This window comes from Zea mays, chromosome 4 (genome assembly GCF_902167145.1).
Source record: "Zea mays cultivar B73 chromosome 4, Zm-B73-REFERENCE-NAM-5.0, whole genome shotgun sequence".
In the NCBI taxonomy this organism is placed as follows: Eukaryota; Viridiplantae; Streptophyta; class Magnoliopsida; order Poales; family Poaceae; genus Zea; species Zea mays.
This window is the reverse complement of record NC_050099.1, coordinates 161,731,561-161,748,416: the sequence shown is the minus strand read 5'-3', so window position 1 is coordinate 161,748,416 and position 16,856 is coordinate 161,731,561. Positions and strand designations below refer to the sequence as shown.

The following is a 16,856-nucleotide window of genomic DNA, read 5'->3' as shown; positions in this document are numbered from 1 at the left end:
TAAAATTCTTTCTAATCTAGGCCTCAAATAATTCTCCTAAACAAAACTATGCAAAAAAACTAAACAAGAATGTGCAATCTAGGGTTTGTCCAAGAGTTGCTATGTCTATCGCAAAAGAGTTATGTCTTTTATGTTAAATAAAAGTCCATTAAAAGCTGATGTGTCACTGAAGTGATTATTAGTTGATAATAAAATATGTGCACTAGAGTATTGTTGTAGATAAGAAATCTATATGATCGTGACAATAAATATAGACACGTGTGGTTACAATATTTTTTAGGTTGTCTCTAGGAGCCTTATCTATTCCATCTCATCGATATGATCCTAACAATAAATATAGACTCGTGTGGTTGCAACACTTCGTAGAATATCTTCAGCAGATCTGTCATATATTCTATTTCAAACTTCATTATATAAACATTACAGTTTGCAAAGTAAAATAGTGTAAATATACAATCATATGCCCGATCTACTGGTGCTCACGATAGGGATGCCACCCACACTCGCTTGCAGTCAATCGAAATTCGAAAGTGAGACGCCCTGCAGGTAGAAATCTCTACTACTCGGAGGTAACGTGGGCGTCCACCGTGCCCCCGCCCGTGCGTCCCCACTCCCGCGCCGACAGCGGCACAGCGCCCCTGGACCGCCGCACGATCTCCTGCCCCGCCCCGTGCGCCTTCGTCAATCCCGTCCGCCGCGCCCGCCAAGTCTTGAGATCGAGCAGATCCGCCATCCCGCGCCCTCGCACTCCCTCTCCAATTGGCTTGGCGCGTGCTCGTGCGGCGGTCGAGGCGGAGGCACCTGCGTCGACTCCAAGGAGGAGCAATGCTCCTCTAGATCCAGGAGTCCGAGGCGGCTGTGGAGTACGTCATTGTTGTCCTCATCATCCACCATCTCATCGCTCTCGCTCTCGCACTCCCTCTCCCTGTAGCTCCACTTGCAAGTCACCACCAGATCTCCCATCCCGCGGCTGCGAGGAGGTCGCCCCCGCCCCACTTCTTCCTCCCCCACGACACCTCTTTGCCGCCGTCACCGCGCTCCCGACGCTCCGCTTCTTCGCGTTGGAGGAAATGGACATCGACGCTGCCGCCGTCGTTGGGCTCGGCCTAAAGGATCTGGGTCGATAGGGTACACTGGTGGCCCGCCGGACTTTGCTGGATGGCGCAGAACCTCGACGGCCTCAGGCTTGATAGCGTCGAAGGAGTTGACGAGGATGGCTTCGGCGGCTTCGCGGCAGTGCACGACGAGGTGCAGCATCACCACGTACGATGGGTCGAACCGGTCCTGGAGCGACGAGACGATGTCGAGCCCTAGGATGGGCACACAGCCGGGTAGACGCACCGGCTCGGCCAGGTCTCCGAACTCGCCGGGCAAGGAGGCAGCCAGCTCGGAGAGGTGGACGACGAGCGAGAGCATGTGGAGGTTCATGGGCATGAAGAGGCACCGCGCGGACACGACAATGTCGCGTGCGGTGGCGAAGGAGGTCGTCCTGAACTGGTTGGCCCGAACGCGACAAGGTGGGTGGTGTCGCGGAACTCCACGAGCAGGCTCGCGAGCGCCGGGAGCGAGCGTGCATACTTCTCAGTCATGACTCATGAGCTCCATGACGCCTCATCTTCCTCAAGCTCCACGGCGCCCTCGCCCTCGCGAGCTAGCAACACCCTCCTCCCTGTCGTCTTTGTTCATCTCCATGACACTTTTGGATGCGTACGCCAAGACCAGCCGCCTTGAGATGGTGCTGTAGTTGCTCGGCGAAATGCCTAGCAGGAACGTTGTCTCGCGGACCATGCCTGTCGCCTCGCTGGTGAGTGGTGGCCAGTGGCACTACACGCTCTTTCCTCCAGTGTGGCCCACGACTCCCATGCCTACACGGTCATGCTCACGGCAATGTCCTCGTCCTCGTCCAAGAAGTCTAGCTTCTTTGGCCACGCGTGGGATAGAGCACGTGGTAAACCATGTCTCCCTGCCTTGCACACACATGTCTAGCTATCGCCATTTCTGCAACCTTTTCGTTTCTCTTCTGTGATCTGCTCATGAGAAATGGAATATCGTCACATCGAGTTTGTCCATCCTAACAATGAGTTCACTTTGCAGGCAAGTCTGACATTGAAAGGATCTGCAAGGAAGTCTTCGAGGACCTGTCAGACAAGAACACGGGGCTCCTGGACATCACAACTTTTGTAGCATGATTTATTCATACAGTTCATTTTTTCTTGTTCAGTAGTCAGCACGTTGGTCTAAAATTCCAGTTTCAGTAAAGCTGCATTGCCTCATTTATTTGATTTCTACATCAATACTTCATTGATTTACATATCGCCATGATATAACTTGAATTTTAAACATCTTAACAGGTATATGCATGTGCATAATGTCGAACTGAAATTGAAAACTAAATACTTGTAGCGACTGTTCTGTTCGCCTTATCACTAGGAAAGCAGTACATTGGATGGGAGCATGTTTCTGATAGACAGCTAATTATTTGGCTTCAGTTGAGTATTACGATTATTTACTGTACCGAATGGAAATACTGGATGGGAATGGATGTTTCTAACAGTCCGTTAACCCTCCTCTTCAGTTCAAGATTGTGATGATTTGTAGTAATGAATTGGAGGCTTCGATCCACTGCAATTTATGTGGTACAAGGGTTTTGTTTGAGAAGGCGAATGAGATTCTAATGGAGGAAAGAAATGTTCAGGTTTGCTATTTTGATCACTTTGACTTAATATTACCAGCAATTCCATTCTATGACCATTTGAGATATCATCTTGTTTGGATAAAATACATAACAAACTGAATTGTACTTTGTGAATTAGTATTGAATGACGATGTCAGGTCTAGCATATATATGAACTATACATTAAAAAGGATGTTATTAAACTCATATTATGTCTGCATGATACTAGGAATGTAGTACTTATAGTATGGGTACAAGAGTGTTGGAACCGGTGATGAAGTGATATCGTCAATTGATTATAGTTGAGAAACTTAGTGTCATCTGATTTCTGGTCATGACATAGATTATGTTTATATCCCACAGAAGCAAGTCGCATGGTATGTTCTATGTCCAGGTAGCATAACCTTGAGACGGTCCTTTAGTTGTGATCTGAATTTGGTTTCAGACTTTCAGTGAGTGGTAGCTTTTCTTTGTTTCTAGCAGATGGCAAAAACCATGGAAGGACGACATTTCTTATGTGTCAAGCCAAAGAAATTTAGTCAATGAATTTTCTTGCACATGGGAATGGATGTTTTATTGGAAATTACCTGTTCTGTTTTGTGTATTTTATCCGTTCAGTTCGTCCCTTCTTTTTTCGCAGTTTGTGGGTAGATGTGGATCATAATCAGCTGCTCTATCTGTAACAGTGTGAGTATTTCCACCACCAACACCCGCAAGTTGAAAGCCTAGACGAATGAACTATTCAGACATTGGCGACAACGCTGGCATGTTCAAGCTGTCAATTTTATTTCTTCCTGCATCGCTTTTCCTATTGTCATTGTTGATGAGAGCCTGCATTTTGCTGTTGTTTGATTACCTGTCCAGCCACTTCGTCAGGGAATGGGTCAGGATCGACGCTCCGGCGATGTCCAATGTGCTGGCCGACCATGCCTCGATGCCTTTCAAAGACCAATGCTCCATCCTGGGGAAGATACGTACACACACTGCACATTCTTTCTCTTTGACCACATTGTACACACGCTTGGCTGTATGCTGTGTCGGATCTCTGAAGAATAGGACATTTTGATATCTGAATACTTGCTTTGGTCTTTGCAAGATATTCTGTATTTTTTGTCTTGAAAATTTAATAGCCCAACAACTACAAAATATTTGGCTTCTCTTCCACAGACTTTAAGTACATCAAGGAGATCGAGGTTGCCTGTTGAAAGGCATGGGGTAAATTCATCTATGCTCTAGATTTTAAGTTATAGATGTGTTTCATTTTCAAATTCATGTGAAGACTTCTCACATGACATCACTAATTTTTTATAACCGGCCATGATGGTATATAAAGAATTTTTAGGCATCTCATATTTGCTATTGTTTCATGCAGAAAAATCATGAAATTTTATTGAGATGCATCTAAGAAAATTTAGCATATAAGGATGGCAAACATATTGCAACACGTATCATTTACAAATGTCTTTTGCACTGGCATGCTTTTAAATCAGAGGGGACTGCTGTTTTTTATCAGGTGATTGAGGCCATAAATGATGTCCTAAAGCTAAAATAATTTGAGCCCAAGTATATTCTGTTTACAACAGGTGTCAGGTGTGTCATCGATATAAAATCAATTTGGGATTTTGAGTTTTGGTGCCACTACAGGGGAACGAAGCTGATGGTAGATTACCTTATTGGTTGCCCAATACATCTGTAGTCCAAAGATGCCGTCTCCAAAGAAACATTTTCTTGGAGTGTTAACTGCTATTTTAGTCTTACCAACAGTATGGTCGCGAGATCTTCGAGTACTCTCGTACCTTTCAGATCTGACTGTTAATAATTTGTTTTTTTGCACAGTATTATTAGTATTACTAAAATAAGGATCAAGTGACTCTGCATGGTTTTAACTAATTATTATGCATGCAGCGAGTGGTGTGATGGCAACTCTTCTTGTATTCCTGTCCGTTGGTTTAGTTGGTGCTACTGATGGTACATGCTTCCATTTAACTGGGAAGGTAGTAAACTGGAGTGGCATGCCCTTTACCATTGGTATTTATGGATTTTTCTACTCTGGGCATTCAGTATTTCCGAACATCTACCAGTCAATGTCTGATCACTCTAAGTTCCCTGTGGCACTATTCGTATGGTATGCTTGGCTATATTCATGTTTCGGTTTACCTTGTTACTGAATAATGAATATTTTTTCGCAAGGTGTGATGGTATTTTCGCAAGGCTTCTACCTGTTGCATATGGCCCTTGGATAGTTCCTTTTTGCATTTAGCATGCAATCCATTCTTTGTTCTTATCCCTTCTAACTTCAAGTCACCACCACTAGCCGCAATCACATTGCTTTGTTTATTTTCCAGTGAGCTAGCTCTTTTGGCCTCTGATTCTTTTTATCTGTGTAGTACTATATTAATCCAGTCAGTGGATATGAATTCTGCTCTTTGAAGGATGTGCACAGTGCACTGCTATCTTGAACCTGGCGATATTAGCCAGTGCGCCGTGAGACCAAAGAAGAGTAGCATCTGTGAAGTTCATATAATTGAAAGTCAAACTCATGTGAGTTCATTGCATCTTTTTTTATCTGACTACTATATATTCATCCATCAGAAACATTAGAGAAACAAATCCCTCTATTTTGTTTACTGCTTATGATTTTTTTGTGAAGTGGGAATGGTCCACTTGAATGTTAACGTTTGAGAAGATGTACCTAACAACTGGTTGCCACCTCCATGGGCACTTCCTCTAATGGATATCCTTGGGTTCAACAAGCTTATGACATTACTGAGGTTTTTTTTCTTCTATAGAAACATACATGCATGCCAGTTTTGAATTATTACTTTTGACTAGGCTAACTTCTTCACTTGAGTAACCGGAATCTGCTTTACCTGTTTGTCTTCTTTGTGATTATCTCATTGTAAAAGCCATCTGGGTCTAATCAGAAATTGGCAGGGAATTCCAACACAATTTTGTAATTATTCAAACAGGTTTGCTTGCTCTTTCTCTTCCCTTCCTGCTTGATAATTCCTGAATTGTGTTAGGCCTTGTGCTATTTTATTTTTGTTCAAATATGCATGGCTTTCATTTAATAGAATTGTCTTTTGAATTACTGCTCTCAGGACAAGTCCAATTGAGTTTGTTGTCTTATGTGATTGCTATATGTAACCTTTAGAATTTCCTTATCACAAGTCCAAATCGATTTTTATTTATTTGATTTATCTGTCCCCTGGACGACGCACAATAAAGCTACCTTTCCAAATGGAAGTTTAGGTTACAATATTTCCTCTCCCTCTCGAGATTCAACTGTTAAAAGTGGAGAGCCTATGAAAGCTGAAGGGGAGATCAAGGTTGGGATTTTGGATAAATTAGTTGTTGATAAGGAAAAGAAAAAAGGTAAAAGAAGCCGCCATGACCTCTAAGATCACCGACTACTTCACCATTAGACACTGTTGATCAGAAGCTCATCAGTGAACTAAACTATCGGAGCTTGCGGTGTTAAAGAGGGCTAGGATGGAGAGCGTATGAAGGCATTGGAGAAGATGAATAATTCCAAACCAGCATCTTCAATTGCGAATCTGGTGGCTTTGATCATTTCCGTCATCTTTTGCTTCTTCATGCTTTGGCAAGGTATAACAACTGATAACCCATAAGTTATGTTAACATGCATTATGTTCTATGCACAATTAGATTCTTGTTCACTAGCACTGGTTGTGCATAACAGTAAATCATCTTTGTTGCTCCTACTACATCCATTTTGAGATAGAAATTTCGTACTTAATCACCATTACAATATGACCATTACAATATGACATGTGTTCACTACAGTTATACTTGCATTCACTTTGCAACCAATATCTTGTTAGTTATTTTTAAAATGGTCTTTGACTAATTCCTTCAATGTTCTACTGGTCTACTGCATCTCTGCTAACCAATACCATTAGTCTTTATTAATTTGACTTTGCCTAGAAACAACAGATGTGTAGGATATGCACAAAAGCACTTATTGAGTTGAGTGGTAATATATACCATCAACTCCTAGGGAATTTGATTTTATTCCTCAACGTTTATGCATTTCATTTACTACCTTCATTCTTTTTTTTCAAAAGTGTTTAGTGCATCAACATTGTTTTCAGTAAATGTCTTTGATTGTTGCCTTTTATTGCTATATGTTGGGCCATTTTGTTGCGTTGTTTTGCACACAAATGGAGTGCATATTGTGGCGGCTACGAAGGACCGATGTTTATGTGTGGCGGTGACAACGACGTCGTGGAGCCAAGTCAATGCCGGCAAGCTGATTTTTAGATTGGAATCTGTGGTTCTTTTATGTTCTAGGATCTTAAAAAATATTTGTCAGAACGTAAACATTTGTTCTGAGGTCATTTAGGCCTCAAACAAAATTTCTTGAACTTATTTTGTTGATGAAGGGAATGGGACATCTCGAGATCTAAATATGTATAGAAGATCCAAATGTGTATAGAACATATATTTTTTATGGGTATTAAATATAATTGTGTACGGACATGGTACTATAACAATGAAACACACATTTGTACATAAGCCATCGTGATATTATATGTTGCCGTTGCAACGCACGGGCACTCACCTAGTAATAAAAGAAGAAAACAAAAAAGACACGTGTCGTGCTTTTTGTTTAAGCCGTAGCTTTTGGAGTTTTTTTTTGAAAGAGTTGTTGCTGGTCTTTTGATTATGAGGAGTCAATAATAGTTTTTTGATAATGTTATTAGCTTTCCAAACTTAGTACGATAAAAAAGTTCATGAAACCAGACTTTTTAGCTTTCCATATAAATTTAGCTTTTCTAAGTATTCTCTATGTCCTAAATTCGTTTTAATTAATGGATTCATACAATATTTTATGTATGTGTTTTATATATGTGTGGACCATACACATGACATGTCTGTGCACATATGCACATGAGCAATCCTAGCCCTTCAACGTCGATCCGACTGTCGCCAAATTTTTTACACTTTAACCCTCCTGCAGCTGTTCTTTCAATGCAATTTTTTTTGCAAACACCTCCGCTTCCCTTCTTCCCAGATTGAAGCACGCCAACAACCGTCTTCGCTCGTCCTCACCGCCTCTAGTCTCACCGGTGGCCTCCTGCGTCCTTGCCGGTCGTCGCCTCCGACCTCGCCACCCTCCGCCAGTACTTCGTTGACAAACGCCGCAGGACACCTCGACGAGGTGCTAAGGTTCCCGGCCACCATGACGGCCATCACACCCGGCTGGAACCCTAAACCCGCCATGAAGCCACCATGGCCAGGGGCATGTCGTTGGCGGCGCTACCATTCCGCAGCAACCTCGAGCCCCGCGACGTTAGTGACGGCGTTTGGTGAGTGAAGATGCCGAGACGACGACGAGAAGCGGCGGCAGCGGTTACAGCCTACAGGCGATGCTTTCTCTGCCAACGAACGTGGGAACTGGGAAGGGAGGGGGTGTTTGAAAAACAAAATTATAGCACAAGGACAGCTGCGGGAGGATTAAAATGTAAAAAATTTGGTCACCGTCGGATCAACTTAGAAAGGCCACGATCGCACATGTGCATATGTGCACAGACCCGTCCTTGTGCATACGATACGGTCCCGAAGGGAATATCTGTTTTTTCATATTGAAAAACTATAGAAGTTCAAAGAGAGGGTCTCAAAGCGTGAGAGGGTCTAAGGGCTTTTTTGGTTTAAAGCCAGCTAAAGTTGCCTAGCCCAGGCACAGATCTCAGGCGTTGGATTTTGAGTGTCTGGTGCTAGGATTCCTTGCCTAACAGACAAGTGCATGAGAGATCTCCAACCAAACATGACCTAAAAGCATATGGCTTTGCTTCATCTCTAGTTCCTACCTACTAATAGAGGTGATAATGAAGCATGATCTAAATATTTTTTTCACAAAATGATAAGACTTTAAATAAATTTTAGTTAAAAATAAATAAAAATATAGCTTGATCCTAATCGATTTGATCCTTAAGTTTTATAGTGTAAAATTTAAATCTCATTGTCACCCATACTACCAGTGAGCAAGCAGAGCTGATCTGCGTTACTTCGTCAGGTCATCCAAGCGCACGCGGGTTAGCTGAAACCGGGAACCATGTCCATGTGGCGGAGGACCCCTCACAAAAAACTAATTAATTATTGAGAAAACCTTCGAGAAATAGCTGTGCAGGGTGGGCGGTGCAGTTCACGGCACGTCATGCTGGCAGTCGAGCAGGGAGATGATGATAATGCCATTTCCATCGCATCGCGTCTCCCTTTTTAGGCTATCCGCAAGTGTTCCCCCTAAATTTTCCCCCCTATATCACTTTTTTGCGTCACATTATCAACATTTCACCCCCTAAATTTTCATCTCCCGCAACGGTTTCCCCTATATTATCCCCCTATACTCCACTACAACTATAAAATATTATTATCTACCCCTATTCATCTTTTATTTCTATTTTTGTTCAACTATTAAATAGGGGAGCACTGTGCAAAGGGGTGCTACAGTGCTCCCCTTGATCTGGGGGACGTGCGCGTCCTCCCCTACGCCTGTAGCACGTAGGGAGTCGTTTAGGGCGCGCCGCTGCAGCGTGAGCGTCGCTCTAAATCGCTACAGGGAAAGGGGAGCGCGGGTGTAGCGGATGGCGCTGCAGCTAGCCTTATCTCCTCCTCTGGCGCGTGCCCGCTGACTCCTCTCGCCTCCCGTCGCGTTCTTAGACTGTCTGCACGGGTCGCCGCTACACTTCCCTCTCCCCTTGCATGCCGTGTACAGAAGGCCCCTCACCCGCGCAACGGTTGCCTCTACGGAGCCCCCTACCGAGGGGAGCGCTTCTCTCTCCCTCCACTCCTGGCGGTTCACTGTTCATGCGCCCTTACACTGTTTGGCACTATGCTGTGGGCCCGTGAAGAATTGTTAGTAGATAAAAAATTTATAGTTGGTATAGAAAATGATATTTTATAGTGGTAGTGGGATATAGGGGGAATATTTAGGGGAAACCGTTGCGGGAGAGGAAAAAATAGGGGAAAAAATAGGGGGAGAAAGTGATATAGGGGGAAAAATTTAGAGGTAACGGTTGCGGATAGTCTTATCCCCTCCCAGTCCCAATCGCGACGGCACCCATTTATACCTGTCGTCCCTGCCTGCTCTGGCCACACTGTGTCACAGCGCTGCTATTTCTCTATCTGGCCTGCTCTGATCCTTGCTTGCGTTTCGCGTCCCGTCTGATCTTCTCGGGAAGATCATGGAGGCCTACTTGTTTTTCCACAGCGGGAGGGCGCACGAGGTCGCGTGCGCGGAGCAGGAGGAGGACATCGGCTCGCCGTCGGATTCCGAGTCCCCGTCCACGTCCACGTCGAGGGAGTCCGCGGGCTCCTCGTCGGAGCTCGATGACGACGCCAGCTCCTCCGGCTCGGACCGCTTCGAGATGTCCGCCCTCATGACGCAGCTCCCCCTCAAGAGGGGCCTGTCCAGGTTCTTCGACGGCAAGTCGCAGTCCTTCGCCTCGGTCGCCGCCGTGGGGTCCCTGGAGGACCTGGCCAAGCCGGCCCGGAAGCGCCTCAAGCCGTCGCGGAGCTGCGGCGGCGCCCTCGACGCGCACCGCGGACGCCTCCTCTCGCCGCGCAGGCACTGGACCAAGCCCGCCGCCGCGTCCGGCGCCAGGAAGACGGCCGCGAGGAGCGGCGGGTTGTCGGTGCTCACGGCCGTCGCGCCGAGAATGCCGCCGCCGGTGCGAGGCCTGAGGACGTGGCCGCCAAGGTTCTCATCGTTAATTGAGCCACGGATCAGCCTGCCTGAGCTCGACATTGACGCACGCCTTCACGTCACGGGGTGCGCTGTCGCAGGCACAGCTACGCATCAGCGCATCCACCCGTGCCTGAACTAACAGCCAAATCAATGGCATGCTCGTATTCTCTTCTGTTTCCCAATGCGTTTGTGATCTTTGCAGAATGCAGACTGACCTTTTTGTAATGAAAATCCACAGCTATAGCAATGGACTTCGGTTGGGAACTCACATGTCGTTTGCAATACTTTTCAGCATCATTCGCATTCCCTAGCGTACTGTGAAGTTAAATACATTAAACAGAACTGTGATTTGTGGCTCCAATCACGCTACCAACTTGGACTTCAACATTTCCAGGGGACTTTGGAATGTAAGAACAATGAACGCATAAGCTCTCGTTTGCGAACTATGAGCTCAAATATCTGGAAGAAGTTTCAAGACTAGGCTGATATTGCTATTGGGTAAACTGGGAAAGAACAACTGGAACCTATTCCAGGAGATCATCACCCCGAACCTTTTCACCACGAAATTCCACCAAATAGGTGCAGCTAAGCAGTACTAACAGTTTGTCATAAATCTGATAAGTGGATATAAAAAAATCATAAGTATTTCAGATTCCCTCTCCATGATACAACATACAGGTAACTCTATTCAACTTCCAGACTACAAATCAGAATAGAAACAAAGGCCTGAGTGGATAAACCAGAATAGAAACAAGGCCTGGGTGCATAATGGTTATCCAATCCGAGAGCGTCACTGCCTTCAGCAGTGCAGCAGCCCAAAGGAATACAGAAGTAATTTTAGGATCCATCTTCATAGGCTCTGGTGGAAATCAATGGTTCTTGAACCAAGTTCAAAAACCCATGACTACCAAGTATGATCTGATATGGAGGTAAGGATCTGAGAGACATGAACCAAGTTCATACTGCACGGTACTCAATAAACAGAATCAACTTCTGAACCAACACGGCTTGTGAACCATATACAGGTTTTCTCCCTTCACTGATCCAGTTCTTCTCCAAGCTGGATGGTTTTGCATTAGCTCGTAGGTCATCGATGAATGCTGAAACTATCTGATATACAGAAGTCCGAAGAACATCTGCCATGGTATAAGCTTTCTTGTGTAGGCCGCCTTTTTGTGTGCATGCAATTGCAACTCCAGTGCCTTTTCGTCCTGTGGAGAAGTTAACCCACCTAATGTTTTCAGGACCCAATGAGTGCACAGGCTGTGGGTTTGTTTTCTTTCCTAAGCATGTCTCAATTGCTACTAGGGCAGACAGCAACGTTGTCATCACAGCAGCATTGCAGCCAGTGAGTTGAGCAACACCATACCGATCCTCCTGGCGTGAGCACGCAGTTAACCCAGTCAATGTCCGAGCACACCATGCGCATATCTACAGCAAAGATGCACAGAAATATTTTTAATTTTTACACAAAAGCAGCCTCGGGTACATGGGAAACAATCAACTATCAAACACATCCCATAACCTGAAAAAAAAGGTATGCTCAACACTAGGTACTAACATCTGCAATGTTGCATTCATAATTCATCACAGTACAATGAAGTACAATTTCAAAATAAAAAATTTAAGATTTTTTTATTAGTATGAATTATCTTCTAATAAAGAAAGGGCTGACTCAGTGTTGGATGCTTCCATATGAGTGGGGTCTAGGGAAGGGACAAACCGAGGGAAGTCTTTCCACGCAAATGCGAAGAGAGTGCTTCAAACCCGTAACCTGGTGACTCGAGATAGCTCTCACCACTGTGCCAGACCTGCCCTTCTTGAACTATTTTCTAATAACTATCAACAGATTACGTTACAAGGATTCAGTATTCAAGAAAAAAAATTACAAGGATTCACTCAGTTCAGACACTACTTCTAGTCTGAATTTTAGCCTTTATTACAACCAAAAACAGAAATGTGAATCCATCATACTTATTTACAATAAATAGATATCTTCTACAGTTATGTAATAGAATAGAAGTCCACGAAGGTCTTTTTTATTTGCCAGAATTCAACTGATGATTCAGGTCCAATTAACCAAAATATGCCAAATAAAGAATTGGTCTGAACATGATAAAAAGCAACATCGTAATATGGCCAAACAATTGATTTGATAAGGTTAGGAAGTTATAAAGAGCAAAATAACTATTCGGTGGGTTCCTGTGTACAAAACTGAATACACGAAGTTCTCACAAGTCATCCATGTATATTGTACTAAATCTTTATGTATATCTCGAGGTTCAAAAAAGTTGAACTAATAAATCAGTATCTAGTTAAATTATACCCAAATGCAAGGTTCATTGAAGACACCCTCTTAACAATAAATAGTTTATCATGAATGAAGAATTGCATGTACAAATAATTTGACAGCAAGTTATAAAAGTTTATAAGGGACTGCATATACAAACAAAAATAACAGTAGAAAGCTCACAGCTGAAAATGCAACAACAGAGGTAATTATATACATAATGTAGCTTCACCTGGAAATCATCAAATGCACTAAAGAGTTTGGACTGTTGTAGCATCAATTCTGGCTTATCACTAGAAAAATCTTCAAGGGATTCAGCAATTTTTGAAGTAAACTCCTCAAGTGGCTTCAAACAAGTTGTCACGATTCTTTTATAAGTTTCACCAGATTCCTCAAAGAAAGCAGCTCTGCGCCATGGTTCCAAATTACACTCAGATGCCACACACAAATCTTGGTATGCAAGATATTGTATCAATGATCGTGGATCACTTTGTTCCAAAGATTCTAGGATAAATTCAGTGGGATTAGTGTCTGCAGCAGCAGTGCTCTGAGGCGGAGCAAAACTGCACCTCCTTGTATGTACAACCTGAAATTTATTGGAAAGGGAATTGGTTACATACCAAAACAATCAAGTTAGCCAAGCTCCAAAGGCTGAAGACTTGGAACACAAAGAACAGACCTGAACAAAATGATGATTTATTTCCAAACAGAGAGAAACACCAGTGGTCACTATAAAAATGCTGATCTCAGTAAGTATTTGGCTTCCAATAGAACCTCCCGTTCTGAATTGCCAAGGAAGAAAGAAAATCATGAAAAGGGAAAGAAAGAAGGCCTGCATTGATAACTTTAGAGCTCTTTCTCCAGATGGTAGGACACCCATCTTCAATCCATAGAATAAAGGTCGCTGCACACAAAGCTAGTGAAAATTAGGACAGCAGGAGTGCAGGACAACTACTTAAATGATTGGACAGGAAAAGCTAAGTTACTACTCGCTCAAACCAATACAAACAAATGACAATTAAGAAATAGGTTATTTCTTCATTTCCAATTAGGACACTTTTGGTTAAAAAATACCAAAAAGACTTATCAAGGAATTACTGATTCTGTAAGTTCGTCAAGCCACGAATAGCCAGGGCTCTTACTCCGTGCAGGCGTGTCAGGAAGGTTTCTGCCGCATGGTCTTCTTATTCTGTCTGCACCCATCTTTCTCCTCCCTCCACTGCCTCGAGCACTGCCCCGGCTAGGGCTGGAAACGAGCCTGAACGAGCTCGGTGCCTGAACGAGCTCGGCTCGGCTCGTCCATTCGACGAGCTGGTGAAAGAGGCTCGGCTCGGCTCGACCTTGGCTCGCGAGCCGACTCGGCTCGGCTCGCGAGCCATATTCTAGTATTTATCGTTGCATTATTTGGTGAATTAACATTATATAAATTTGAAATATAGAATCATCATTCTACATTATGAGTAAATTAAATTATAACTTGTAATATATTCATCATCAAAGACTAAAAAATGAGTTATTATCCATAAAACTATCTAATATTCATTATTATTCCATAAAATGATCATTTTTGCAAGGCTCGCGAGCTGGAACGAGCCGGCTCGGCTCGGCTCGCTGCAAAAACGAGCTCGAAGAAGAGGCTCGCGAGCCGCTCCGAGCCGAGCCGAGCCGCGAGCCTCGAGCTAATTTTCCAGCCCTAGACCCGGCCACCGGCGACCTCACCACCCGCCCTTCACTAATCCCAATCAGGCACCTCGCTAGTGACTCCTTGCCCCCGCTGCCGACTCCGCCCAACCGGATATCTCCCACCACCCGCTCGGCGGCACCCCTCCATCTCCCTCGCTACCCACAACTCGCCACCACCACCAGTCCGGCCAGGACCCCCGAGCCCTCCTTCTAAGCCCGCCAACATGTATCCTGCAAAATCTGAAACCCTAACCTCCTCCGCGCCTCGTCCACCGCCCCGGCCGCAGTGACCACACCGCTGGCCGCAGTGGCCACCGCTCCCCTGTCCCCGCTCCCACCCCCTCCTTAGTTTCGGCCACGGCGTCGTCGTGCGCACTGCTTCAGTTAGTGGCGCACACACGTCCAATAATGATTTGGACAAATAGCCATCATGTATCAGTTATCAATTCACTGAATTAGAGCAGATCTAAGTGGGGAAACGCATCCAGGGAACATAAAGAGAAGGAATATCAACTGTATGCATATTTGATCATAGCAACTACTGGAATAATTGCATCCCTATGCTAGACTGCTAATCCAAGTTCAATAAATCATCTGGCCCAAATTTCTAGTCTTGTAACGAGAGTACTGTTTATCTATGGTCATTCACCAGAAGTATACAACAGAGCAGGCACGCATACACCCATCTGATCCGTGTTCAGTTCATACTCCCATCTGATCAGTTTTCAGTTCATACCCCCATCTGGTCAGTTTCTGGTTCACAGGTGAAACAAGAAATGAATTGTAGTGGAAGCTATTGAACCCAACAGAAACTAGGAAACACATAAGAGCGAGAAACATTCACCAGAAGTATACAACAGAGCAGGCACGCATACACCCATCTGATCTGTGTTCAGTTCATACTCCCATCTGATCAGTTTTCAGTTCATACCCCCATCTGATCAGTTTCCGGTTCACAAGTGAAACAAGAAATGAATTGTAGTGGAAGCTATCGAACCCAATAGAATCTAGGAAGCACATAAGAGCCAGAACATATCATGTGTAATCAGTCATATTGATACAAACGTGCAATCAAGCAATCTGGTGCATCCAATCAAAATCCAATGGTGACTGCTATTTGTATTTAACCCTTTTCAGTTTTCACCTGAAAACCAGTAGTTCTGTAGTTATTTTACATTTAACCCTTCCAGCTAAAATAGCAGTCACTGTTGGATTTTAATTAGATGCACCATATAGCTTGATTGCACAGGATAATAGGATATGTTCCCTACAGGAGCAAAAAAGAAAAACAGTCCCTAATGCTTGTGTTGATTCGATGGCAGCAAATCTGGTTCAGAAAGCTGAACCAAAACAAACACAACCTAAGTCGGTAATCCAAAAGCACATCAATGTGCCGCAAGCATGAACTTACAACCTCTATTACTGCAATAAAGTTGTTGTGTGGAAATTAAAATATCATCCGGAATTTCAGAACACTCCAAACTGTTTTCTGTATGAGACAATGAGGAACCACAGTTTTGCCCAATCTACTCTACTCACCTGCACGACGGGAAATTGGAGCAACCACCTCCGACGGCCAAAATAGCGCGCGGCGAAGATGGCCCCAAGCACGGCGCCTCGGAACCCAAGCCCAGCGACGGCCGCCCACCCGGCGTCCTCGGGTAGCATGGCCGCCGCGGCTCCCACGCAAAGCGCGCCGGCCGCGGCGAAGAGGGCGGTTGCGAGCGCGCGCCGCGGCAGCGGGGTAGGCCGCGGGTGTGGGGACACGGAGAGGAGGAGCGCGAGCGCGAGCATCCCCGTGGCGGCGCAAGCGAGGAACGGATGGAACCCAAGGAGGAGGCCGGTTGGGACGCCGAGGAGCGGGTGGCGGCGGCCGCGCGGGGACACCGTGAGGTGGAGCGCCGAAGCGGCGGCCGAGAACGCGGCCTGGAAGGCGAATACGGCGAGCCACCGCTGGCCGACGGCGTCGAATGACGCCCCGCGCGGCGGGGCACAGTCCATGACGGCGATGGGGGCGGGGGCTTTGGGAGGTTTGAATCTCTCGAGTTTTTTTCCTAACGTTCCCCGGACGGACTGGGTTTTGGGCCCACGGGGAGTTCTGTGTGTTTGAACGGGAAGAACACGCAGGGCCAAGCATGTGGCATGTCTGGTGTTCTGGTTTGAGCGGCGACTACTCCGTGATAACTTAATCGTTAAGCTAAATAGTGATGGCCTATAATATAATAAAAATTGGCTGGATGGATACACAAATCAAATTCTAAAGCCCAAGAATTCGACAAATCATTTTGTCAGTGATGATTCGTAAATTCACTAACAAAATGCGTGTTTCGTAACTAAAAAAAAAACTATCACGTCGTGCATTCTCAGTTATCTTTGAATAACTTTGTATCGTGTCCGAACAAGCATTCATGTCATCCATCTCATCTTCTCTTAAGATCATAACCCTAGTGCCAAATACAGGACTAGAAATTATGGGACCAAAAGAACCGCATGGCAAA

At 44.9% G+C, this 16,856-nt stretch overlaps 1 protein-coding gene, 1 long non-coding RNA gene and 2 pseudogenes across 3 annotated transcripts; 2 read left to right on the top strand and 2 right to left on the bottom strand.

Moving 5' to 3' along the window:
• Window positions 1-875: 875 nt before the first annotated feature.
• On the bottom strand, window positions 876-1,434 carry LOC103653920 (UDP-glycosyltransferase 72B3-like; annotated as a pseudogene).
• A 4,024-nt stretch (window positions 1,435-5,458) lies between these two features.
• Window positions 5,459-6,638, top strand: LOC109946054 (uncharacterized). The gene is made up of 2 exons (XR_002269192.1): window positions 5,459-5,643; window positions 5,927-6,638. It is a non-coding gene; the product is annotated as an uncharacterized lncRNA (long non-coding RNA).
• Window positions 6,639-9,749: 3,111 nt separating this feature from the next.
• On the top strand, window positions 9,750-10,653 carry LOC103653919 (uncharacterized; annotated as a pseudogene).
• Window positions 10,654-10,846: 193 nt separating this feature from the next.
• Window positions 10,847-16,523, bottom strand: LOC100278395 (uncharacterized). Of its 2 annotated transcripts, none has more exons than NM_001371709.1 (4): window positions 15,898-16,428; window positions 13,355-13,579; window positions 12,908-13,261; window positions 10,847-11,816 (listed from the first exon to the last, which is right to left on the bottom strand). In NM_001371709.1, the coding sequence occupies exons 1-4, from the start codon at window positions 16,357-16,359 to the stop codon at window positions 11,343-11,345; spliced, it is 1,515 nt and encodes a 504-aa protein (NP_001358638.1). In that variant the 5' UTR covers window positions 16,360-16,428; the 3' UTR covers window positions 10,847-11,342. The 2 variants fall into 2 exon arrangements, with proteins under 2 accessions (NP_001358638.1, XP_008677040.1); XM_008678818.4 differs by having other exon boundaries at window positions 10,855-11,816; window positions 13,355-13,591; window positions 15,898-16,523.
• Window positions 16,524-16,856: the final 333 nt, after the last annotated feature.